At 42.4% G+C, this 25276-nt stretch overlaps 1 protein-coding gene across 2 annotated transcripts in view; it reads left to right on the top strand.

Annotated features, from left to right (window-relative positions):
• pigg (phosphatidylinositol glycan anchor biosynthesis class G (EMM blood group)) overlaps positions 1-25276 on the top strand; it is a 209385-nt gene that overhangs the window by 61592 nt on the left and 122517 nt on the right. For both annotated transcript variants that reach the window (XM_015953332.3, XM_054737951.2), the window contains exons 7-8: positions 4547-4764; positions 5529-5813. In XM_015953332.3, coding sequence (XP_015808818.3) covers positions 4547-4764; positions 5529-5813 — 503 coding nt within the window. The remainder of the gene's footprint in view (positions 1-4546; positions 4765-5528; positions 5814-25276) is intronic.

The following is a 25276-nucleotide window of genomic DNA, read 5'->3' as shown; positions in this document are numbered from 1 at the left end:
GATGATGACTTGAGCATATTTGATATTTCAGCACAAAAGTGGCGCAACATGGACAAAAGTCATAAATCATCCTTGGTTTTGGATTTGATTTACTGCTGAATGCAGCAGCACTTTGTTTCTAATCAGTTTCAGTTGCACTTCCTGCTTGTTTGAGCAAATAAATGAAACTTTAATTCTGTAATTTATTTATTATCATTGTCATGAAATTGAAGTAGGGCTGCAGCTATCGAATATTTTTGTAATCGAGTACTCTATCGAATCTTTTATCGATTAATCGAGTACTTTAATAAATTACTCTTTGGTTTTTAAACCATTATATCAAACAGCCTGTTATAAAATATGAAAGACCTCTTGAAATGAGAAAGCAATTGCCAGTTATTCTTCAAGTTTTATTCAAAATTAGTTTTCAAAACTTCAGCACTTCAACTTTACTTCACAGTAAACAAATGCGAGCGGCTGCGGCCCAAACCGCACCAGAACCGCTCACGGCGCATGCGCAAACATGGCTCGCCAGCTGTTTCCCTATTAACACACGTTCGTTTTAATTTCTACACTTTTTTTTGTCTCGCACTAACAAGGATTGTCGAAAGCATGTTTGCCGTGGTTATGTCAAATTATACTGATCACACAACATTTAGATCAGTTTATGTTGAACACTGCTGTAAGTAGGACTCCCACACAACATGCACCCAGTAACACCAGCTGTTGATTAATGAAAGACGCGACAATGTTAATAAACATCGCCTCAATCGGTGTTTATGAATTCACTTGTAAAGACCAGCTGATGGAAGCTCAATGCACTGACCCACTTTTTATTCCTGCTGTTAAAAGAACTACGCATCAACTGAAAGGTGAAATATTGAACGCTGTGATTTTAAGAAACAGAATTATGTTTAAAGCAGGGGTGCTAACCTTTTGGGACGAGGGTCAAAGGTTTATGGTTCACGATGCAAAGTGTGAATGTAGCCCCACCTCTGTCAGTTAGTTCCAAAGCCGCTGTAGCTACATTGCAGCTCATCACCGCCAGCGTGTGCTTGTGTGGGTAAATAAGAATGCTCTGATCTAATCACATGATCAGAAATCGGGACCGATAACATGCTTTTTGTAAAATGATAGGAATCGGATGGAAATGGTCTGATTTAATCTTAAGAAACATCAAACTTGCAAAATTTCCACAGAGAGATTTTAAATAACAATTGTTTGCTTTTAATTTAAACAACTTTCTCTATATTCTTTGTCTCTTGTGTGAAAGTAACACCATAACATCACACAACTTAAGGTAGACAGGGATTAGCTGTTAGCTAGCAGGCTAATGCAGAACTAGCATGTCGCCTCAGGAAAGAGAAAATGTGTATAGTGTGGATTTATTTTGAACCGGAGAGTAAAGGGGGTGTAACAGACACTTTCATGTGTTCATACTGGGCATTTAACGTGGTGGAAAAGGTAGAGCTACACTATGAATCTGATTTGCTTCTTTCAAAATAAACGTCTTTCTCTCTTAGCTTTTCCCCTCCGGCTTTGGCACCACAGCGAATCACCTGTCTTTATTAGTCCTAGTTCGAATCTCGGCCTAATTTATTCTTCTCCATCTACATCTGGACGGAGACATGCAACGCCATTATGCGTCGACGCAAGAGCCTTCCAACGGGCTCGCAGAGGGTGACGGAGACATGCCTCAATTTTTAACTAGCAGCAGACACCGAACAGATTGAAGAATGCATCGTGGGCAAAGTATGAAAACATGAATGTTTATTCACCTGTGGCTGAAGGAGTACAAAGATAAGCAGCAAGTCTTTTATTCGTGGACGGAAAAGATGAGAAACGTGGGTTTAGAGGTGCCAATCGCATGAAGAGGTGGATGGCGGACAGATTTGTTCGTGTTCAAAAGTCTCTGAAATACATTAAAACTATTTAAACACACCATCGTGGACCACATACGTGACTGTTATGTTGGCAGGATACCTCAGAATGGCGCTATGTCCTCTGTTGTCCTGGCGGGGAATTGTTTTTCAACAATCCCAAGCTGACGAAGTCTGAGAGAAAAACGTCTCTGTCAATGCTTGTGCGTCTGTTCCTCGAGGAGCTGACGGAGACGTACAAAGTAGGCTAATACACCCAAAATTACCTGCGGCAACCCGGACAAAAACACGGAGCCAGCCCGACACTGAAAAATATGCCAATAAACTGAGAGAATTAGCAGACCGATAGCAAAACGTTGAGTTTCAGTCTTCTGGAGCCGTGCTGCCGCGGTTAGTTGCAGGTGTTGTGCAGAGAAAAGTGAGCATGCTGAGCTGCTCCGGCGCCACATTTCCGACCGTTTGCAGGAACTTGCATCAACTCAATACAACCGCATAATGAGGACATAAGCAATTAAAAATATGAGCAACAAGGCTACTTTTAATTTTATTTATAATATTGACACATTTCTTATCAATGTACATCTTGAGTGAGTGTTGCAATGTGGCAGATAAACTACATACATAAATGAATGGAAGGAACATTTGGATGTGTTCTTTTATCTTGTTATTTTAATGTATTGCTGAAATACTGAATCGGGACTTGGTATTGGCAGACACTCAAAATCAAATGACTGACTCTGATCTCAAGCAAAAACTCAGATCAGAACACCCCTAGAAGGAGAAGAAGAAATTATCTTATATATGGCATCTCTCAAGATAAAAACCACAAGGCGCTTCACAAGAAAAAAATAAAACTGTAGCAAATAATTATTTACAAAAAATTAGGAAAGAAACATTTGGATTAAAGGTCCGGAGCACTGAAATGTCATTTTTTATCATTATTTCTGATTATAATGGGTCACAGAGTTTTTCATGCAGGCTTAACATGAGAATAGTCTCCTACACCTATCTCCTGCATTAGCTTCTGACAGAAGATAGACGGTGAAACTCTAGGATTAGAAAAACCTGACACATCTACCTCACAGCGTCACTTAACGTTTACGGACTCACCCATCTTGACCCACAACGGGGATGGCCGTTGTTTGTTTAGCATCCAGGAAACAACAGAGAAGGTCTTGGTTAGTAAATGCTAACTGTTAGCATTAGCGATTACACCACAGAACTCCTTCAGGCTTGTGTTATTTGTGGAGATAAAACATCCACGTAGCAAGTCAGTGGAAGGGTCCCATTCCTGTTATTCAATCCAGGGCCAGATGCCCAAATATCTGGAAATAAAACTCCAAATCCTGGCATGTTAAGCTCTCTTTTGCTGTGGCATCCAGCTAGTTCTTAAGACAAGCACATCTGAGCTTTTTATCCCCTGAGTACGACTTGGAAGGCATTCGTCGCTACTAGAGACCACTGCAAATGTATGAATGGTATGAGTGTCCCTCACCTTTAAATCAATGTGAAGGAAGATGCAAATAAATAAGAACAGATAATCATGACATCCCAATAAAGACAGTTGGTAGAAGGAGCAGCATGAAGAGAAGAGTCAACCGAAGGTCACACCAAACCCGAAACAGCTCATCAATTAAATTCAATTAAATTCAGTTCAATTCAATTCAGTTCAATTGAGTTCAAAAATACTTTATTAATCCCAGAGGGACATTGATTGCTGTAGTAGCTCAGAATAATAATAATAATCAAGTCATCAAAGAGTTGTTGTATATTACAATGGCTGTTGGCAGGAAGGATCTCCCCAGTGAGTCGTGGAGGATGGCTGCTTATACTGAGCCAGGATCCTATGGAGGTTTCTTCCTGTTAAAAGGGAGTTTTCCTTTCCACTGTTGCTAAATGCTTGCTTAGTATGAGGATGCTGGGTTTCTCATATAGGAAACATTTTTTTCCGATTGGCTTAATGAACTGACCTGGATTGGAATGTTTATTATGTGAAGTGCCTTGAGACGTCTCTTGTCGTGATTTGGCGCTTTATAAATAAAATTGAATTGAATTGAATCTCCAGTAGCGGTCAGTGTTGCAGCGAAACTGAGAAAGCCTCTCAACTGGAATCGGCTGCTTTTTAAAGGAGACCACTGAGTCCACTGATCTCAGGCTCAGGGGGAGAGAGGTCCAGAGTCTGGGGGCCACAGCAGCAGATGATCTGTCACCTTTGACCTTTAGCCTGGTGCTGCACAACCAGTAGGCTTTGATCACTGGACCTCAGGGACCTGCTGGGGGTGTAGGGACTAAGAAGTTCACCAATGTAAGATGGTGCTTGTCCATGTAAGGCCCTATAGACCAGAACCAGGATCTTGAAATGAACCCTGAAGTTGACTGGCAGCCAGTGAAGCTGGAGGAGAAGCGGGGTGATGTGGGTGTGTTTGGAGGACTTGGTCAGAAGCCAAGCACAGGCGTTCTGAACCACCTGTAGACGATAGTAAATGGCTGTTGTTTTATAAAGTGCCTTGGGGGGTTCTAGGACTCTAAAAGACTCTACATTAATTCAGATCTTTTAACATTCAAATACAACTGATTTTATTATTTAAAATCAAATGCTTAATTAGATTATATTCTCTTCAGCCTTAAAAGTTTGTAAAAGCCTAAATTACTTGAGTAAATTATCATTCTGTCCCCTTCAAATCCAGATGCAGGTTTTGAGCAGTTCCGTGTGGCAGAAAAAGCTCATGGGAACTGGATGAAACTCTACCTAGAAGGAAATGCCTCGGAGGTGCTGATGAACATGGGAAAGAAAGTCCTGAAGCAGTATCTGGAGGCTCTAGCTGCCATGAGCTCTGCTTTGAGCAAACAGCTGGGCAAGTACGATATGTACTCGATGATCGCAGGCATGGTCTTTGTGTTTCAGGTGAGTTCTCTGGGGTTTCACCCATGTTGCTGTCCCATGTGGTTTCATAAAATACGGAATATGAAAATGCTCACAAAGTGCAGATATTTAAATGATCAATATACTGTATTAAGTGACTGATCATTATCGGTGCGAGCTCCTCTCTAAAACCAGGAATTTTGGTAGTCTTTTAGTCTAGAGCATACAGGCGTGTGTTGGCACAATGCCAGCGAGGAAAGATATCAGCGGTTGGTGCTGCTCATCAATTAGGGAAGGGTTAATGGTCTTCTCAAAAAAACAAAATTGGAATCCACCATTCCACAGAGAAGTATTGGTTTTTCCAGATGTGGACATCCCAATAAGTTCAGCCCAAGGTCAGACTGTGTAATGCTCCATCTCTGACTCTTCAGTCACCAGTTAGCAGGTTGAAGTTCGAGACAGACCAACTAACAAACATCGCTCTTTTAAACAAACATGGCAGCTTGATTTGAAAGAACCACAAGACCTGTGGATAGATGAGGCCAGAGAGAATGTCTTTACCCATAATGCACAGCTACATGTTAGGAGAAATCAACATTTTGTTAGTCTGGAGCAAACAGATGTGTGTTAACGAAATGCCAAGGACAACGACCTTGGAGAAACTATTGATGCTGATGGCAGCCGCCAGCATGGTGGTGGAGGGCGGATGTTTTGGGCTCCTAGCAGTCACCATGAACTCTGCTGTCGACCAAATTTCTTCTAGTCTAACTGATGAAACTTGTTTCTCTTCTCTCCTGGCCTTAAAGCTCCTGTTGGTCTTGGTGCTGGCCATGCCCGAAGCTCTGAGCGGTTCCGCAGCGGTCGACCTTCCTGTCCTGTCGTCCTTGTTCTCCCTGCCTTTCTATCTCCTGTGCCTGCTGCTAGCCTCCGTCCACGTTCTGGTGTGCACATCTGCAGAGAGCTCCTGTTACTTCTGCAGTCTCTCGTGGGGTCTCGTGTTTGCTGCTGTTGCCTTCTCTTCAGCAATGTTTTGTATCCTGATCTCTTTAGCAACACGAAGACTCCCCCTTGCACCAAAGATCCACGGGAAGGTGAGTAAAAAACACATGATGAATTGCAATGAATGTTCATCAGAATTGTACCAGTATGCAAATATGATGAGCTGCACAACACGAACATCGCTTCACTAACACAGGAAGAAAGGACTCAGCTTCCTTTTGAAGGGAATACGTTCCAGTAAACACATTTAATCTTCTGTATGAAATGTTCACTATCCATGAAGAAAAATGCTCTAGGATTTGTTTAGTTACTAGAGAGAACCTACTGCATCAACTTTGGCTCTGGGGGTTTGTGAGCTCTTTTCTGTTCATTCACTTTTTGATGATCTTGGCAAAACGTTTATAAATGTCCTTTTTATCTTCTGCAAAGTGGAGGAAAAATACTTTCCAGCACCTGTAACGGTTGAAAAATCAGCAAAACTTTTGAGTGAATTTCAGACCTCAGGAAGGTTTCTGTTCATTAAATGGAGCTTGGCTTTATTTTCACCTTGTTGTGCTTTTAATCAATGATTGCAAAGAGCCTTTTAATTATTTCTTAATTATTCTACAGTATTGTATAGGAAAGCTATAAAGTAGGGAGCAGTTTACTCGGGGGGGGGGGGGGGGGGGGGGGTTTGTCTATTCAAACAGATGAGATGGTGCTTTATGAAGCTATCACAAGACTGAGCAGGTACTTAAAGTGACAATGTGTAGTTTTGACCATTAATCTCTCGAAATATTCATCAAAATGTTGTTGTAAATGAATTACAAGGTGGCCAGTTGTTGAAGATATTGGTGGTTTCATAACGTATAACCATGAAAATCTCTTCTAAAATACATGGGAGCGGGTCTAAGTCTCTGGGCGACGCCATATTGGATGCCATGTTTCCTTTTACAGAGGTCTGAGGACAAAATGCATTCACTGATTTGTAAATGATAAATGAGCCGCACTTGTATAGCGCCTCTCAGAGTAAGGACTCCAAAGCGCTTTACACTACAGTGTATCATTCATACATTCACACACATTCACACACTGATGGTGATGAGCTACAATGTAGCCACAGCTGCCCTGGGGCGCACTGACAGAGGCGAGGCTGCCGAGCACAGGTGCCACCAGACCCTCCGACCACCACCAGCAGGCAAGGTGGGTTAAGTGTCTTGCCCAAGGACACAACAGCAGAATTCTCTGTCGGGAGCCGGGATCGAACCTGCAACCTTCCGATTACTGGACAACCCGCTCAACCTGTGGAGCTACTGCTGCCCAAAACTTTACCCATTAATAAACATTGTTGTTTTCACATTTCCCTCTTCACTCGTTGCCAGTGATGAAAGGGAATCTGATGTTCTTGTTATTTTGCCGGAGGTTGCCCTCCCACGGATTTTTGACCCTAATGGCCATCTGTTGATAAGGCCTTATTTGAACACAAAAGTAATGCTTGCATGCAGCGCTGTACTGCCCCCTATCGCCATGGAAAATACACACTGTCACTTTAAATCAGATAAATGCTACATGTCTTTTACTAGAGATGCTGCTGAACTCAACTGGTTTAATAAAAAAAGTTTTGCCCTTGATGGGACAGTCACATGTATTACGTTGAGTCACATTTTTACGTAACTCAAGGTGGTACAGCTTCTTAAAGCGACATGAATGTTGCCAACCTACACACATCTTTAGATTTGTTTAATTATCAAATTTATTGACATGGGAAAAATTATCTAGATAAGTGTCAAAAATTTTGATAACGATAAATTTTCGATTTATTGCCCAGCCCTAGCATCAAGCAGAAAAACATCTAAGGAATTCACTGAAAAACTTTTTTTTTTGAAAAGAATCAGTTTAACATGTAGGCTGAACATGAAAATAGTATTATGTCCTCCTGAATTAGCCTCTGAAAGAAAATGGATTGATTGTCGACAAATATCGACAACAGAAAAAGTCGACAATGAATTTCATTGTCGACGTTGTCGCCAGACGTGTTTTTTCCGACCGAGTGAGACATCTTGCTTCATTACAATCTCTGCCTATAGTCGCACATGCGCAGTAGCTTGTCTGCTGAGCGCCAGCTAACAGAAATGGCGGTGTCCTACACAGTAGCTTCGCGTACCAAAACATCTAAAGTTTGGGAGCATTCCAGCCCGGATTCGGCGAATAAAAAGATGACCTGCATTATTTGCTAAGCAGTCCTCGCGTATCACGGCAGCACGTCGCTGATGCATGAACACTTAAAGAGAAAGCACGTCGGACAGTTGATTGAAACAGTCTGATCACCTCAGTAAGATTTAAATAGCACGAAAGCCAATACGTTTTGTTTTGGACGTACGTTGTACATCTTTTAAACGTATTTTCACTTTTTAAAAGGAGAGATTTAATGTTATGCCCGACTGTGCCTGACAAAAGTATTTTAATTTTATTTATGCATTTATGTCCGTACTGACTGGGCACTGTGCCTAACTGGTGTTAGGCGGGGAATTTTTATTTACTGTTGGTATGAATCGGCCTGTCAGCAGCAAAGTTCAATAAAATATGCATTTTCCATTGAAGTACCCTTCTTTCTTGTGTTTATCATCATTTTTCACACAATTAAAGCAATCTCGAGCTAAATTTAAGAAAAATTTAATAATTATCTGATTAGTTGATTAATTGTTTCAATAGTCGGTGACTAGTCGACTATTAAAGTAGTCGTTAGTTGCAGCCCTATCACTTTGCATTCATAGACTCATCCATCGTGGCTCACAACGGGGAAGGCTGTTGTTGGTTTAGCGTCCAGGAAACGGCAAAGAACATCTCGGCGATTAGAAGCTAACCGTTAACATTAGCAACTCCACCACACAGCAGAGCTCCTCCAGGCATGTGTTTTTTTGTGGAGATAAAGCATCAACATTGCAGAGCAACCAGAGTAAGTGGTAGAGTTGTGTTGCTGTTAGCCTGTCAGAGGACAGCTGTCCAAATATCAGGAAATAAGACTTCAAATCCTGTCGTCTTAAGCTACTTTCTCCTCTGGCTGAATTCTACATCCTAAAACAAGAGCATCTGAGCCTTTTGTCCCCAGAAAGTGACTTACCAGGAATTAATTTCTACTAGAGGCCATTGCAAATATACTAAAAAAAACGAGTAAACGTGACCTTTAAAAACTGCCCGATGCATTTCAAAATGCTGAAAGGAATGTAGGGAACCACTTTCTTTGAAGCTGAGATGTGGTCAAAAACAAATCCTGAAGGATCGCTTAAATGTTTGTTGAGATCGTCAAAAATGCAGAAATTTGACTATCACTTATTTCTGTGAGGCAATCTTTCAGAATTTATATTGACCCAATGTCCCCCCAAGCCTCTGCCAATATCTTGAATGCTAACTCAACTTCCATAGAATTAATGTCACTTTGTAACTAACTGTAGAAGTGTAGGTAGGGGAACGACAAGGAATGACCCTTTCTGTATTGGAGCTAAATGATTGGCAGAGGTGTGACCAAGTCACTGCTTTGCAAGTCACAAGTAAGTCACAAGTCTTTCCAGTCAAGTCTCGAGTCAAGTCCAAGTCAAAGACAACCAAGTCCAAGTCAAGTCCAAGTCTTTAACTTTGAATTTTCAAGTCATAATCAAGTCATCTGTCAACTTCAATTTCATGACAATGATAATGAATAAATCCCAGAATTAAAGCCTCTTAAAGCTTCATTTATTTGCTCAAACAAGCTGAAAGTGCAACTGAAACTGATTATAAACAAAGTTCTGCTGCATTTAGCAGTAAATCAAACCCAGAACGAAGAATGATTTATGGTTTTTGTCCATGTTGTACCACTTTTGTGCTGAAATATCAAATATGCTCAAGTCATCATCAAGTCAACAAATGCAAGTCGATTCAAATTGCAAGTCATTGACATTCAAGTCCAAGTCAAGCCATAAGTCTTTATAGATTTTATCAAGTCAGAAGTCATTAAAATAATGACTCGAGTCCAAGTCATGTGACTCGAGTCCACACCTCTGATGCAAAGATAAACAATGTTTTGGGACCCTTTTTATTTGACATAAACATGGAAAACGTGCACTCTTCCTGGTCATTGTGTGTGGAGAAAAGTGAAAAAATCAAAAGAAACTATGTTGGCAGAGATAACTGGGGAGCCATGTTGATCCATGTGCTTTATAAGCAGTTCTGGTTATTTCGGGTCGCAGTGGTGCTTCAACAATGTGATGCCCTCACGAGCGATGAGAAAAATATCAAACACATTTTCTGATTGGGAGCTGGTCAGTGTTAATGGTATACTACCCGACGCACAACGCAACACTCGCCCCCACGTCAAAGATTCTTGCACAAGAAGAAAATCGGTTTAAAATGAACCAAAAATCGCACAGTGTTGAGTCATGAGTCCAGATTGACTCTGATTCAGAGTGATGGGCGATGAGATCCAGAAGATGATGCGCCCATCATGCCTAGTGCCTACTGTACACGCCTGGAGGACAGTCTGTGATCTGGGTCTCTGCTGTTGGTCAGCAACATTATGTGCCCAAAGAATGAAGTCAGCTGTCTACCTCAATATGCTGAATGGCCAGGCAATTCCATTAATGGGTTTTTCCTCCCCTGATGACACGTCCATTTTTAAAGATGACAGTGCCAGGATTCATTAGGATCAAATAGAGAAGGAGTGGTTTTGGGAGCGTGAGACATGGATTAGACCTCACAGAGTCTCGACCTTAACCCCATTGAGAGTGGATGGGATGTGCTTGACGAGACTTTTTTTACAGTGGTAGAACTTTCCCATCATCAATACAAGGTCTTGGTGAAAAATTAATGCAGCACTGGAAGAAAAAATCATTGCAGAAATTTGTTAAACCAATACTTTAACAAATGTGTGATGTAATCATTGCAATTCAATGAAAATTGGAGCGTTGGACTTTTTATTGGTTGTAGAGCTGGGCGATATGGACGAAAACTCAAATGTCGATTTTTTTATTTTTGCTGAATTCCGATATACGATATATATCCCGATATTTTTCCTCCTGTAAAATATTTACAAGCTAACTCACTTCAAGCTGTCTTGAGAAATTATAAATATAAATCAGTAGATTAAATGCATAAAAATTTAATGATTCTTGTCAAACTTTAACCTCAGTGCCTATTCTCTGGTACAGCTGCCTGTTAACACACACACACACACACACACACACACGCACGCACGCACGCACGCACGCACGCACGCACGCACGCACACACGCACACACACACACACACACACACACACACACGCACACACACACGCACACACACACGCACACACACACACACACACACACACACACACACACACACACACACGCACACACATGCACGCACACACACACACGCACACACACACACACACACAGATGAGAGCTAGAGGTGTATCAAATGTCCCACAGGCACGTTTATATTTATAATTAATGTAAAATAATAAAAATTTCATCTCGAGGTGGGCCATATCGTATATTTCTTGTCCAGAGGAAATAAATCTATCATGTTAAACTAAATGTATGATGATGTAATTGCATCTACTGAAGACCACCGTGGAGTTATTAGTTATCAGGGCAAACATGGACTCATATCAGGGATTATACTGTAAAGACTCTGGTTGCTCTTTTATGAGTATTATTTTCGGGCTACTGTCGCCGTAACCCACGCCTTACAAACTCTTAACTTTTTCAACAGAATCGCCCGCAACGGAGTATTTACTAGCATAGCTAACCAGAGCGGATAAAATGGAACCGGAACAACAAATTCTCACCCGTTGAGCTCGCCTTCAAAATAAAATGTTTACCCTATAGTTTACTATTTAAACCCTTACAATATGTTTGAGGTAATTTGGCCACTCCGGCTATCCGTAGATATTTCCTGAATACACAGTGGAGGGAGGGATTTGACATCTCATGGGGCTTTAAGCCCCATGAGATGTCTAAGCTGCAGCTGTTACACACCTGCTTAGACTCTATCAAAACCCGGATGGTGGGAGCTTTCTTCAGCTGAATGAAGATAAGACTGAGATCCTCATCTGTGCCCCAGACAAGCTGGTTCCCAAAGTCAGAGACTCTCTTGGTCAGCTTGCTTCTCACACCAAACCTTCCGTCAGGAATCTTGGCGTGACCTTTGACCCAGCTCTCACCCTGGATTCTCATGTCAGTTCTCTTGTTCGCTCTTCCTTCTTCCATCTCAGGAACGTTGCTAAGCTGAGTCCCATTCTGTCCCGCTCTGAACTTGAGACAGTTCTCCACACCTTCATCTCCTCACGCTTAGACTACTGTAACTCTCTTTTCACGTGTCTGAGCAGAACCTCCCTGAACCGTCTACAGGTGGTTCAGAACGCCTGTGCTCGGCTTCTGACCAAGTCCTCCAAACACACCCACATCACCCCGCTTCTCCTCCAGCTTCACTGGCTGCCAGTCAACTTCAGGGTTCATTTCTAGATCCTGGTTCTGGTCTATAGGGCCTTACATGGACAAGCACCATCTTACATTGGTGATCTTCTTAGTCCCTACACCCTCAGCAGGTCCCTGAGGTCCAGTGATCAAAGCCTGCTGGTTGTGCAGCACCAGGCTAAAGGTCAAAGGTGACAGATCATCTGCTGCTGTGGCCCCCAGACTCTGGACCTCTCTCCCCCTGAGCCTGAGATCAGTGGACTCAGTGGTCTCCTTCAAAAAGCAGCTGAAGACTCACTTGTTCAAGCAGGTTTTGTATGACCTTCATCACCTCTCTCCTTGTTCTGCTCTCCCCACCTATTCCACCTTCCTCAGGATCCACCGATTTCCCTCTTTCCTATTCACTCCCTCTTTCTTTACATGTTTAAATCACAATTGTCTATTTTTTCTCATTTAAAATATATTTTAATCATTTTCTAAATTCATTTTTTAATTTTACATTTTTTGTTTTTAATAAGCGCCTTGTGAGAGGCGCTATAGAAAAGATCTTTTCTTCTTCTTCTTCTTCTTGGCTCGTCTCTCCAGCTCAGCACAGGCAGGATGGAAAAACAGAACTTTGTTGGCATTGAACGTCCCCAAATAATTAAAAACCAGGACGCCAAATGCAAAGTTGAGAGCAGCACATTTACCCAGAGGCAAAGTTTTGAGCAAACTTGTTAGAATACATGTAATTACCCTTTAGTGACGGAGCAACATGTCGCTAGCATTGCGGCTAATCACTAGCATAGCAGTTTGACCAAATATATCGATATAAAGTCATCTTGTATTTTGTTGAAAAATTATACCGATATTTAAAAAATACCGATATATTGCCCAGCCCTAATTGGTTGTGACTTTTTTTGGCAGCCAGGCGGTGTGTACATGTCCTCAACTTTGAAAATTACAATTTGTGATTTAATCCTGTTAAGGATGCAGATGTTTTTAGCACATAGAACCTTTAACAACTTTTCAAAGAACCCTGAATGATGAAGCAGTTGTTTTATCATCCAGTAAATTGAAGTTCTAATTGATTACTTTAAAAGGCATGCATTGATTTGTTCATGCCATACCTGATGAAAGTGGCTACAGTCTTAAATCACTCAGTATTTTATATCTTGTTTTAGAAATACTGTTTAAATATTTACAACCATTGTCCATCCTCACATAAAAACATTTTTCAAAAACTGCAAGTACATTTCTTTAGAGTTTTGTCTGTTCTCAATATCTAGATTAAAGCTGTTATAACGAATCTGCAAACAAGCTAGGTTTTGAACGCAAACACGATCACGGACCACTCGACACTTCTGCCGGAGGAAACAAGATGGTGCTTAACACCGGCCACTGTTGTCTAGGGCCAAATATCTAATAGTGATTTTCTTTTTTGGTACTCTGTAGTTTGTCCTAAAGTTGAAGTGGTAGCAGCCGGCTGTTTCTCCTCTCATGTTACTGAACGAAGAACCTCTCACACCAGTGGCGTTCTGTTCTTAAATACGTGAGTGTGTAATGAATGGAGGACCTATGTGCTGTGGTTTGGCGAGACAGACGGCCGGATTGTCCATTGGTTGCTTTTGGTCCCAAATGTGTACCGTATTTTCCGGACTATAAGTCGCATTTTTTTTTCATAGTCTGGCTGGTCCTGCGACTTATACTCTGGAGCGACTTATATACCAAATAATGTATACCGCGCTGCTGCAGATTGGCTCTGGACCAGGAATGAGCTCCTCTGTCCCGCTGGGAGGGTTTCAAACACCGCCATCACCTGCTGCAGCCTGTGGCGGGGTGCTGTGGGCCGGCTCTGGCCCAGGGATGAGCTCTCCCCGCCCGTTGGAAGGGTGTGAAACACCGCCATCCTCTGCTGGAGACCGTGGCACGCTGCTGCGCTCTGGCTGTTTATTCTGTTATTGTTACCGGTACTTGTCTTGCAATTTGAAATGCTTGGCCTCAGATTTTGTAAGAAAAATAATTAAATTTCTCCCCAAAATGCGACTTTTATATGTTTTTTTCTTCTTCATTATACATTTTATGGCTGGTGCGACTTATACTCCGGAAAATATGGTAATTGGCAAAAGTTTTTAGACAAATGCTAGAGAAACACTTATTTGTTCATTTATTTTTATCTCCACAATTCATGTGTTTCTATACTAAGTTGGAATGTTGTTAAGAGGCATGAAAAAAGTGATTCCGTAACTGTGCTGCTCTGGGTGGCTGCATGTTGGAGTAGCTCTGTTGACTATATTTAAGTTTAGCCTTTTCTTGGACATTTTTTTCTTCTAGTTTCTCAAGAGAAACAGTATTTTTTTGGACATTTTACTTTTCTGTTTCTGGTGCTGTGAAGCTTGGAGGATTTTTACTGCAGTTTTTTTTTAATTTTTTTTCACTTTTTGAGCATTTTTTATGATGTGTAACCATGGCAACAAGCTGGTTTACAATCGGGAGCAGCTGATTAACATTGGAGAGGCTGAAATAATACCACAACTGAAGCCGCAAATCCCAAATGATCTAAAACGCAAGAAGCGTGGGTGCAGAGCGGGAGCAAAACGGAGACAGAGAAAGAGGAAATTCAAACCATCTCTTCCATCGATCATAATGGGCAATGTGAGATCACTGGCCAACAAGATGGATGAACTCCAAGCCCTTTCAAGGACTCAGCCAGAGTTTCGGCAGTGCAGTGCTAAGTGTTTCACTGAGACGTGGCTGCAGGACCATATCCCCGATTCCAGTGTCTTTCTGCCAGGATTCCTGACTGTACGAGCAGACATAGATCTGAAGAGGAGCGGGAAAAGAAAAGGAGGTGGGGTGTTTAGACTCTCGTTCTCGCCTTCTGTTTGCACTTTTTTAGAACCTTTCATAACATGGTCTGACAAGTAGCTCAGCTACGACAATAATCAGAAACATTTCGTTTCAAACCCGGCCAGAAAAAGTGGCGTAAAATAGCATTATATGTTTTGATAATTCCCAGATGACCGGACCACTCACTTTCATGAGCTAAGGCGAGAATATGGTTTCGGAATTTTTCTGGGACCACAATTTGTTTGCTCTGGGCCCATTCAGAGTCATTGGCAGAAGACGGAGTCCAGCAGTGGAACAAAATGTCGCCCTCAATCACATAAAGGGCCGGACCTTGAGGGGACGATGGAGCAACACCAACCATAGAAAAATAAGGGTTTAAAGTTTTCTGCTTTCTGAGCATTAGCCAGTTTCACAAGAGATGGGCAGGTCCGTTAAAGGGCCTCTAGTGGCCAGATCGGGCGGAGTTGTTACATCCCTCAGCCCGCTAGGAGAGATGTTGTTGAGGGAGAAATAAAGTTGGTGTGTGGGTTGAATAATAACGGAGTGCAGTGTCGCTGTACCAGGGATTTTAGTTACAGAAAGAAAAGCCAAAAATAGTTACAGCCATAATATCTACAAAACTAAAGGAGATATACACGAAAGGGAAACTAAAAGCTCCAGCTCATAAGGGGCCAGGAGGGGGATTAACTAACCGAAATACAACTGCTACAATCCCCAAGCTAATTGAGGTATGTCCTGTTAAGCGGGGACACTGGGAAAAGTCCACAAGCAGAGTCAATGAGCCGCTCCTAGGTCGAGATTACCAGAGAGTCAGATTCTAATCCTAATATCAAATCAGATATCTGAAGCCAAAACTAACGAACGCACACGAGAAGAAAAGAGCAGCAAAAACTCTTCCAAGTCTCCACTACCCTGGACCTTCTCAGGCACATGTCTTTTAAATTCTTCCACCAGAAGTAGTTCCTTTAAGTCAGCGAAAGAGTTTACTCCAGAAGCTGAACGCCACTTCTCAAAGAGAACAGATTTAAGTTGAGCATATTCTACATATGACTGGTTAGGCCTAGGTTTACCTAGCCAGAAACGCTGACGATAGGCCTCAGGAACAAGTTAATAAGCATTTAAAACTGCTGCTTTCACACACTCGTAACTAGAGCTGTCCGTTAGAGACAGAGCCGAAATAACCTGAAGGGTCTTTCTTGAGAGCTTGCACTGCAGAAGCAATGACCACACCTCACAAGGCCACTGCAGAGTCACCGCAATCCGCTCAAAAGCAAGGAAAAACTCATCCACTTCAGTTTCTCGGAACAGTGGAAGGAGGGAGACACACTTGCTGACGTCAAAACCAGGCGGTAATGACGATGCACCTGGAGGAGATGGTGAGGCGTCTTGGTGCAGGGCACAGGGTGGCGAAGACGAGGGCGAAGGACGGTCGGCAGCCGTCTGGTTCGAGGAAGCGGCAGCGTCCAGAGTCCTCATCTGAAGTTCTAGCTCTCGGAGACGAACCTCAGTGTACATCCGCTTCAGTCCCATCTCGTGGCGGAGATTCCTCTCATGAGTTTTTTTCCTCGGCTTGTATTTTGAGTCGAGCAAGCCGTAGCTGGAGTCGAGCTCCTGTTAGATGGGAGCGAGGAGAGCTAGCTCCCGGCGAAGCTGAAGCTGGAGGGGAGAGTTCAGCTGATTCGTCGACGGAGGGCAGAGCTGAGACGAGGGTCTCCTTTTCATCTGGAAAAGGGCGTCCTTAGTTAGCTGTTTGGGACGAGCAAACTGAAGTGGGCGGCAACCTGCTGCAGATCAGCTTTGCGGCAACTCTCCAGCAGCCGGCGCGAAGGAGCTGCCACAAACGCTTGCAAGTCAAAGGATGCCATGCTCAGACTCTAAGGGACACAAACACAAGGTTAATATCTTTACACACACCAAGTTCTGGGAGAAAATAGAGTAAAATAAAAATGAATAATCCCGGACAAGCCCCCACGTTATTACGTCCCTCAGCCCGCTAGGAGAGATGTTGTTGAGGGAGAAATAAAGTTGGTGTGTGGGTTGAATAATAACGGAGTGCAGTGTCGCCGTACCAAGGATTTTATTTACAGAAAGAAAAGCCAAAAGTAGTTACAGCCATAATATCTACAAAACTAAAGGAGATATACACAAAAGGGAAACTAAAAGCGCCAGCCCATAAGGGGCCGGGAGAGGGGATTAACTAACCGAAATACAATTACTACAATCCCCAAGCTAATTGAGGGACGTCCTGTTAAACGGGGACGCTGGGAAAAGTCCACAAGCAGAGTCAAAGAGCCGTTCCTAGGTCGAGAGTCAGATTCTAATCCTGATATCAAATCGAATATCTAAAGCCGAAACGTAACGAACGCACGCGAGGAGAAGAGAGCAGCAAAAACTCTTCCGAGTCTCCACTACCCTGGACCTTCTCGAAGACTGTGGGCAGATCAGCATGCTGATCCATGGTTGCCCATTACACACAGCTGAGCAGGAGACAGATGAGGCAAGAGCCACTGAGGCCATCTTGTGGCCGGAAAGGGGCAGAGCACGTAACAGCTTGTCAACAACAGATGGTGCCATCCAGGTCATGTTTCAGTGAAATGTCGTCTCTGAAATGTTGAACTCTTGGCAGTAAGTTGTCGCCCATATTATTTGCCAAGAGAGTTCACCAGTGTTGTCTTGGCAACCATTTATATTCCACCTTCAGCCATTGCTGAAAATGCATGTGATGCTATCAGTTCTGTTGTCGCTAAGCTACAAACCCAGCATCCCAATGCATTTGTGGCTATATGTGGTGATTTTAATCATGCCTCGCTCTCTGCTACACTTCCAACATTTCAACAGTTTGTCAGCTGCTCCACCAGAGAAAACAAGACATTGGATTTGTGTTATGCAAATGTAAAGAATGCATACATGTCCAAAACAAGACCTCCTCTGGGACAATCAGATCACAATCTTGTTTTTCTCTGCTCAGAATACAAACCACTTGTACACAACAAGTTCTTCAATAGGTTCAGTTCAGAAACAAACCCAGCATCCTCCTCGCCTGTCCCCAGCCAATCAGACATCCCATCCTCCTCTGATCCAACATTTTCCTGTCACACGCCAGCTCTTTTGTCCTCTAACGCAGTCATGGACTTGTTCTGTAAATCTGTCTTCAACCAAGTCAGGAGATGATGCTGCCCCATTTACCTCCCCCTCCCACCTATCTGTCTCTAGAAGTCAGCTGAAGAGGCAGCTGGAGAGACTGAACAGGAACAAGGCTGCAGGTCCAGATGGTGTCAGCCCCAGAGTACCGAAGGCCTGTGCAGAGCAGCTCTGTGGGATTCTGCAGCACCTCTTCAACCTCAGCCTGGCCCAGGAGAAGGTTCCAGTCCTGTGGAAGACATCCTGCCTTGTTCCAGTTCCAAAGAAAACTCGCCCATCAGTCATTGACGACTACAGACCGGTTGCCCTGACATCCCACATCATGAAGGTCCTGGAGAGACTCCTGTTGGTCCACCTGAATAAGCAAACTAGAACATATCAGGGCTTATCGCCATGGAGTTGGAGTTGAAGATGCCATCATCCAGCTGCTTCAACCAACCCACTGTCATCTGGACAAAGCAGGCAGCACTGTGAGGGTCATGTTCTTTGATTTCTCCAGTGCATTTAACACAATCCAGTCTGATGTACTTTGCCAGAAACTCCAGAAGACACAGGTGGGGGCCTCAACTATCGCCTGGATTAAAGACTACCTGACAAACAGACCACAGTTTGTGAGGCTGAAGAACTGCACATCAAACCAGGCGATCAGTAACATTGGAGCACCACAGGGGACTGTACTCTCACCATTCCTTTTCACCCTGTACACCTCAGACTTCCAGTACAAGTCAGAGACCTGTCATCTACAGAAACACTCAGATGACTCTGCAGTTGTCAGGTGTATCAGAGATGGACAGGAAGCTGAGTACAGAGAGCTGGTGGAGCGCTTTGTGGCATGGTGTGGAAACAATCATCTGACCTTGAACGTGAACAAAACAAAGGAGATGATTTTAGACTTCAGAAGAAACAGGGTGGAGTCAAACACTGTTTCCATCATGGGAGAAGAAGTGGAGGTGGTTGAGGAATACAAACACCTTGGAGTTCACCTGGACAACAGACTGGACTGGAGAAAGAACAGCGAAGCCGTTTACAAGAAGGGACACAGCAGACTGCACTTGTTGAGGACGCTTAGGTCCTTCAATGTCTGTAGCAAGATGCTGCAGATCTTCTACAAGTCTGTTGTTGAGAGTGTAATCTCTTCAGCCATCGTCTGTTGGGGTAGCAGCATCAGAAGCAGGGACCTGAAAAGGCTCAACAGCCTGATAACAAAGGCTGGTTCTGTTCTGGGGACGACTGTGGAACCGCTGGAGGAGATGATGCAAAGAAGGATTCTCCAGAGAATCAAGAAAATGATGGACAACCCTGAGCCTTCTCTTCACAAGACTGTCCGACAACGGAAGAGTGTCTTCAGTCAGAGGCTTCTTCAGTTTGGCTGCAACACTGACCGCTACTGGAGATCCTTCCTGCCAACAGCCATTGTAATATACAACAACTCTTTGATGACTTGATTATTATTATTATTATTCTGAGCTACTACAGCAATCAGTTTCCCTCTGGGATTAATAAAGTATTTTTGACTTGAATTGAATTTTAAGATAATTAGTTTTTTTTTCATTTGCCATTTCTGCTTTATGGGATTGTAGCTCCAGCTGTAAATCTGAGACGTTTCTGTGGTTCTGGATTGTTCTTCAAACTAAAATAAGGGATCAAACTTAGGACAAATCAGCTATCAGAAATCAGAAAATACTTCTTTAGCTACAAATGATTACATTTCAATTTAGTTTGGCAAGTTGTTGCATCGTGGGCAACATTCAAAGCCTGTACATTTGGTTACTTTTATTCAGGAAATGAGATGAAAAGTAGGAGGAGAATGTTTGAAAAGTTCAACATAGATGGTGTCCTGCATGTTTTAGATGTGACCCTGCTGCAACACTGCTAATTTAAAATAATGCAGCACTAATGGGCTTCTGCTGAACTACATTGTAAAAAATATTACGTAACTGGGGTTGCTGAAAGGGTACCATAAAATTATGGGCATATTTTTTTCTTTTACGTTAAGAAGGTATTCTTATTGTTGTTTATATGATTAAAAATGGTACTGAACTCAGTATTTTACTGTAGAAGAAAATTATTTTACTTAAAAAGAAACATTGTTTTACTGTATAACAAACGTGAAAATAACGTATAAAATAAAATTTATGTCACTAAAAGCAAAATTTTTTTGCCACTAAAAACAAAATTCAAAGGGTTTTTCTCACTACAATCAATTTGTAGGATTAAGTAACCAATTAACAGCGATTAAGGTCATAACCGATTTGAACAGCTTTGCCTGCTTAACTACTGTTCATTGTTCAATAACTGTTGTTATTGTCATTTCATAGCAGTCAAAGCGTTGAGTCTCTAGTGACATCAGCACTGAACAGAAGCACAGTCCTCGTGTGCGTTCATGAGCCAGGTCAAGAACAGACACTTCCCTCTGACTAACGGTTGAGCCAGATCTCACCTAAATGCCGCTAAGCACACTGGGAAACAGGAAGTAAACTCCTTACAACGTTACCATCAATAAAAAGCTGTATGTTTTTCAATACATAAATGTAATAATTAGTGTTTTAGCGTTGTAAACTTAAAGGCATTTTTCCGTACAGAAAACTATGCAAGAGTGCTTTACAGCAGAATTATGTAGTTTTTACAAAGAACATTTTTTTCACTAATTAATTTATTTACAGCAACTTCACATAAAATCAACAGTTTTAGATAGTTTTATAGTTGATGGGTTTCTCCTGTCATGGTTTTACAGTTTATCACTGTTAAATATACGGCTATTTTTTACAGTGTAATCATTTGAATCAGCTGTGTTCAAGCGGGGAAACATCTAAAACCTGCAGGATGCAGACTATGACTGGGGTCTAAGGACTTAGGGGAGCAGCATTACAAACAGAAGGATAGCAGTGATGATAACAAATGAGCCTCATAGCAGGTGGTTTAACTGAACCTTATAACTTTTGCAAGTTCAGTCGAGTCTAACAGCAGAGCAGGAGTTTAACAGGGTTGCTTTTTCCTCTTAGCCTGAGTGAAAGAGCTATGTTTTCCAATGAGCGAGAGAGCTTGGACGTGGCATTACAGATGGCTGGCTCAGAAACACTGTTTTACTGCTACATGATGAAAAGCCAGCTCCAGCGCCCTGCCAGTGGAATCAAATAAATCACACACATGCAAGACCCAAAAGGGATTTTCTTACACATCACCAAATATTTATCAGTTTCAGCAAAGCAAACTGGTAAATATGCGAGGATGGGTCCCAGTGTCCTCAGATGATTTTGGGGGAAATCTCCCATAAGGTAAGACAGAGGTCTGAAATGTTGATTCAGTGTGTTGTCATGTTGCAGAGAGGGCTGTTGACAGGGTGAGGGGGTAATATCCGCTCTCAGCACATTAGGCTTGAGCTCATGAGGGCTGATTAATGTACTACTGTACAGAGTGGCCCTGAGGCTCCTTAGAGGATATTTCTTCCATTTAGACTTTTCGAGCCAGCTGAAGAGCCTAAGGTTCAAGGCTAGATCAATACAACAGTATTCATGTCTGCTTTGATTTATGTGGTAACAGAGGCAGAGGCTGATTAGTTCAGTTTGACAAAACACAGGAGAAAAACAGCAGAACCTGTAGCTCACAGTAATTAACTTGTTTCAAATATAATGAAGGCACAGACTGCAATTTACAGGTGTGTTACCTGTTGGATAGTGTCTCATTTCTTCCATTTTCAGTGTGTTCGTCCAAGTTATGACACGTTATTTCTGACCTGATAAATGCAGTCATGGGATAACAGTCTGGGAGTTAGAAATGATTCACACCGTCATTAGCAGGCCGGGAAAGAATGTACATTTAACCTCAAATGCACTAAAACACCTAACAGATGCTAAATAAGACCATGTTTATTAAACAAAAACACACCCAAAGTGGGAAAGCTGAGTATAAAAAAAAGGTCTGCCTTGCTATTTTTGGATGATTTAGGTGTGAAAGTATCAGCCAGGTGATTAGATGTGTTGATCATCATCTGTGGGACTTTTTTCTTTACAACCACGAGTGTTGGCTGTTTGCTGGTCCGGAGTATACAGGCGTGTGTTGACACAAGGCCAAGTGAAGAAACATCAGCAAATGTTGCCAAGCATCGCTCTCAGAAGTTATGAGTAATCTAGAAGCTCCTTTAAAGCTCATATTTTAAAAATGGTCTTCCTTTCTTTCTTTTGGAGCTTGTTTCTGTAGTTTTTTTTACGAAGATTTTGTAATCTTCTCAGAGTCTCATGACGAAAAAGTTTAAAAACATTTATTTTTTATTTGTAGGTGTGTTGGACCTTTTGTTTCATATTAAAGTAGTAAAAGCCAAGTAAAGTCATTTAAAAATCAAAAATAAGAATAAAAGAAAGGGTGTTTATTTAAAATGGTTAAGTAAAAACAAACCAACCGCTCATATTCTATCTTATAACAACAAAATTGTAGTCAACTAAAACATCCATCCATCCATTTTCCTCTGCTTATCCGGAGTCGGGTCACGTGGGCAGCAGTAAGAAGAGAGGCCCAGATTTCCTTGTCCCCAGCCACTTGGGCCAGCTCCTCCAGGAGAATCCCAAGGCGCTTCCTGGCCAGCCATGAGACATAGTCCCTCCAGCGTGTCCTGGGTCTTCCTTTAGGGCTCTTCCTGGTTGGACGTGCCCAGAAAAGCGTCCAGGAGGCATCCTGACCAGATGCCCGAGCCACCTCAATTGGCTCCTCTGGATGTGGAGGAGCAGCTGGTCTACTCCGAGCCCCTCCTGGATGAGCGAGCTTCTCACCCTATCTCTAAGAAAGAGCCAAGCCACCCTGCGGAGAAAACTTATTTCAGCTGCTTGTATCCGCGATCTCGTTCTATTGGTCACTACCCAAAGCTCATGACCATAGGTTAGGGTAGGAATGTAGATTAACCGGTAAATCGAGAGCTTAGGCATCTCGTTCAGCTCTCTCTTCACCACGACAGAGCGGTACAACGCCCGCATCACTGCAGACGCAGCACCAATTCAACTGTCGATCTCATGCTCCATTTTTCCCCCACTCGTGAACAAGACCCCAAGATACTTCAACCTCTACTTGAGGCAAAACCTGGAGAAAGCATTTTACCCTTTTTCTGACTGAAGACAATGGTCTCAGATTTAGCGGAGCTGATTCTCTGTCATTTGAGGCCCTTTCTAAAATCATTACTGTAAAAATTATTTTTGATCTTTACATTACTTGCCTCAAGTGGAGGTTGAAGTATCAAAAAGAGCACACGTCACCCCTCTGTTCATTGAGCTCCACTGGCTACCGCTAGCAGCACGCATCAAATTCAAATTGCTAACACTAGCATACAAAGTCCGAGACGGTACGGCTCCCATCTACCTGAATCCTCTTGCAAAGGCTTACGTCTCGGCCCGGCCGCTCCGGTCATCACAGGATGGTCGGCTAGCGGTGCCTACACCACGCTCAGGACTATCCAGACTCTTCTCATGCATCGTTCCACAAATGTGGAATGACCTTCCAAGCACTACCAGAACAGGAGCTTCCTTTTCAATTTTCAAGAAACTCCTGAAGACCCTGCTCTTCAGAGAGCATCTTCTAAACTAGCACCCTCCCTGCACCTGCCCCCCCCCCCCCCTCTCTACTGTCCTCTCCTTGTTCCCTCCTCTCCATGACTGATGTCAAGTTGTTGTTATTGTTGTTGTTGTTAGCCTCAAGGGCAACATGCCAATTATCACTAGTAAGTCGCTTTGGACAAAAGCGTCTGCTAAATACATAAACATAAACATAAACTAGACGACACACTAATCCACTTCATATCTATCATTCCATTCATATCTTGTCATGTATAATCGTTAGTTTTGGGAAAAGAAATAAATTCATTTTATAAACTATATACTGACTCTGTCTGAATTAATACGAAGTGTGTTTATGGTCCCTGAATACGTAAAGTAACTATAATCTTCTGATTAACATTGGAAGATCAATCAGATTGATATTTCATATTTATATGGAATTATCACATCTTATTGGTCATCTCAATAAATATGTAGTAAATCCTCAACACTGATAATAATGGAGGCATACGTTTTTAATGCACTTCCTACCCTGCTGTTGTGTGTTGCCCTCATTCTACCATTTCTCGGGTTTAGTCTCTTGAAGGGGGGAGGGATGCTCGTCATTTTTTAAGAATTGCAAAGTCACTAATGATGTTTATTACAGCATTGGCCCATTTTATTAATTGCATTAGTTTTTAATTGAACATTGGTTTCCTAAATCAAAAATATAAACTTGTAGAGCTCATTTTATAGTGAAAAAAATGTGCTGAAGTGAAATGTTTAGTTTCGATAATCTGGCCACAGGGGGTGGTGGCGGTCTGAGTGACCTTTCATTAACCCTGTAAAGGGTCATTTATGCACATACTGAATCAAGAAAGTCACCATGTTCAGATTAAAAATATGAAAAAGTTGCATCGTATCCCTTTAAACTGTCCTGATCGTCTTTTGTATTTGTAAGGGAAAATCTATTCTCCAGTCGTCTAGTCCCACAGCGAGCTCACTGCTGTAACCTGCAGGTAGTGTATGTAACGACTCAGCCCCTCCCCGTCATTGAGATAAACATGGGCCATGACGCATGTCTGTGTGCTGCAGTAGAATGCTGCTGAAATTGGCCGAACTTTATCTGAACCAACTTCACAGTCAATCAAACCATTTACAAACAAGTGTGCAGCTGGAAAATCTCCAGTGTGTAGAATGGGATGGACTCATCCGTAAGAGACAAGCTGCAGCTGATGAGACAACTCATGGTCAGTCTGAGCAGGAAATGGCTGTTTTATACTAAATAGTAATGTGGTGGATAATCAGATGAAAAGGTAATTCTGTCCACCATAACAAGCAGCCTGTAAACAAACAGTGTGAACAGATAATAAATCAGCTGAGTCATGTTTCTGTTTATAGTCTTTCTGACCAGATCTGGCTTAAGTGGTTGGAATCAGGATGTTCTGTTAGGAAGTTCATGGGTCATTTAATTGATGTCACTGGATGTGTTTTTCAATTATAAACAGAGTGGTTTGAATTACCTGCAATATTTAATAAATCTACTTATCCCTCTGGCAACTGTGATGGCAAAGTACAGAGGTGTGTGTATGTGCAAGTACGTGAGTAGTAGAAGGTAAGGAGGTGAGTAGGAACGAGTTCCTCAGACTCTAC

The sequence above is a fragment of the Nothobranchius furzeri genome, chromosome 1, assembly GCF_043380555.1.
Source record: "Nothobranchius furzeri strain GRZ-AD chromosome 1, NfurGRZ-RIMD1, whole genome shotgun sequence".
Taxonomy (NCBI): Eukaryota; Metazoa; Chordata; class Actinopteri; order Cyprinodontiformes; family Nothobranchiidae; genus Nothobranchius; species Nothobranchius furzeri.
The sequence above is the reverse complement of the archived record's forward strand: the minus strand, read 5'-3'. Positions and strand labels throughout refer to the sequence as shown.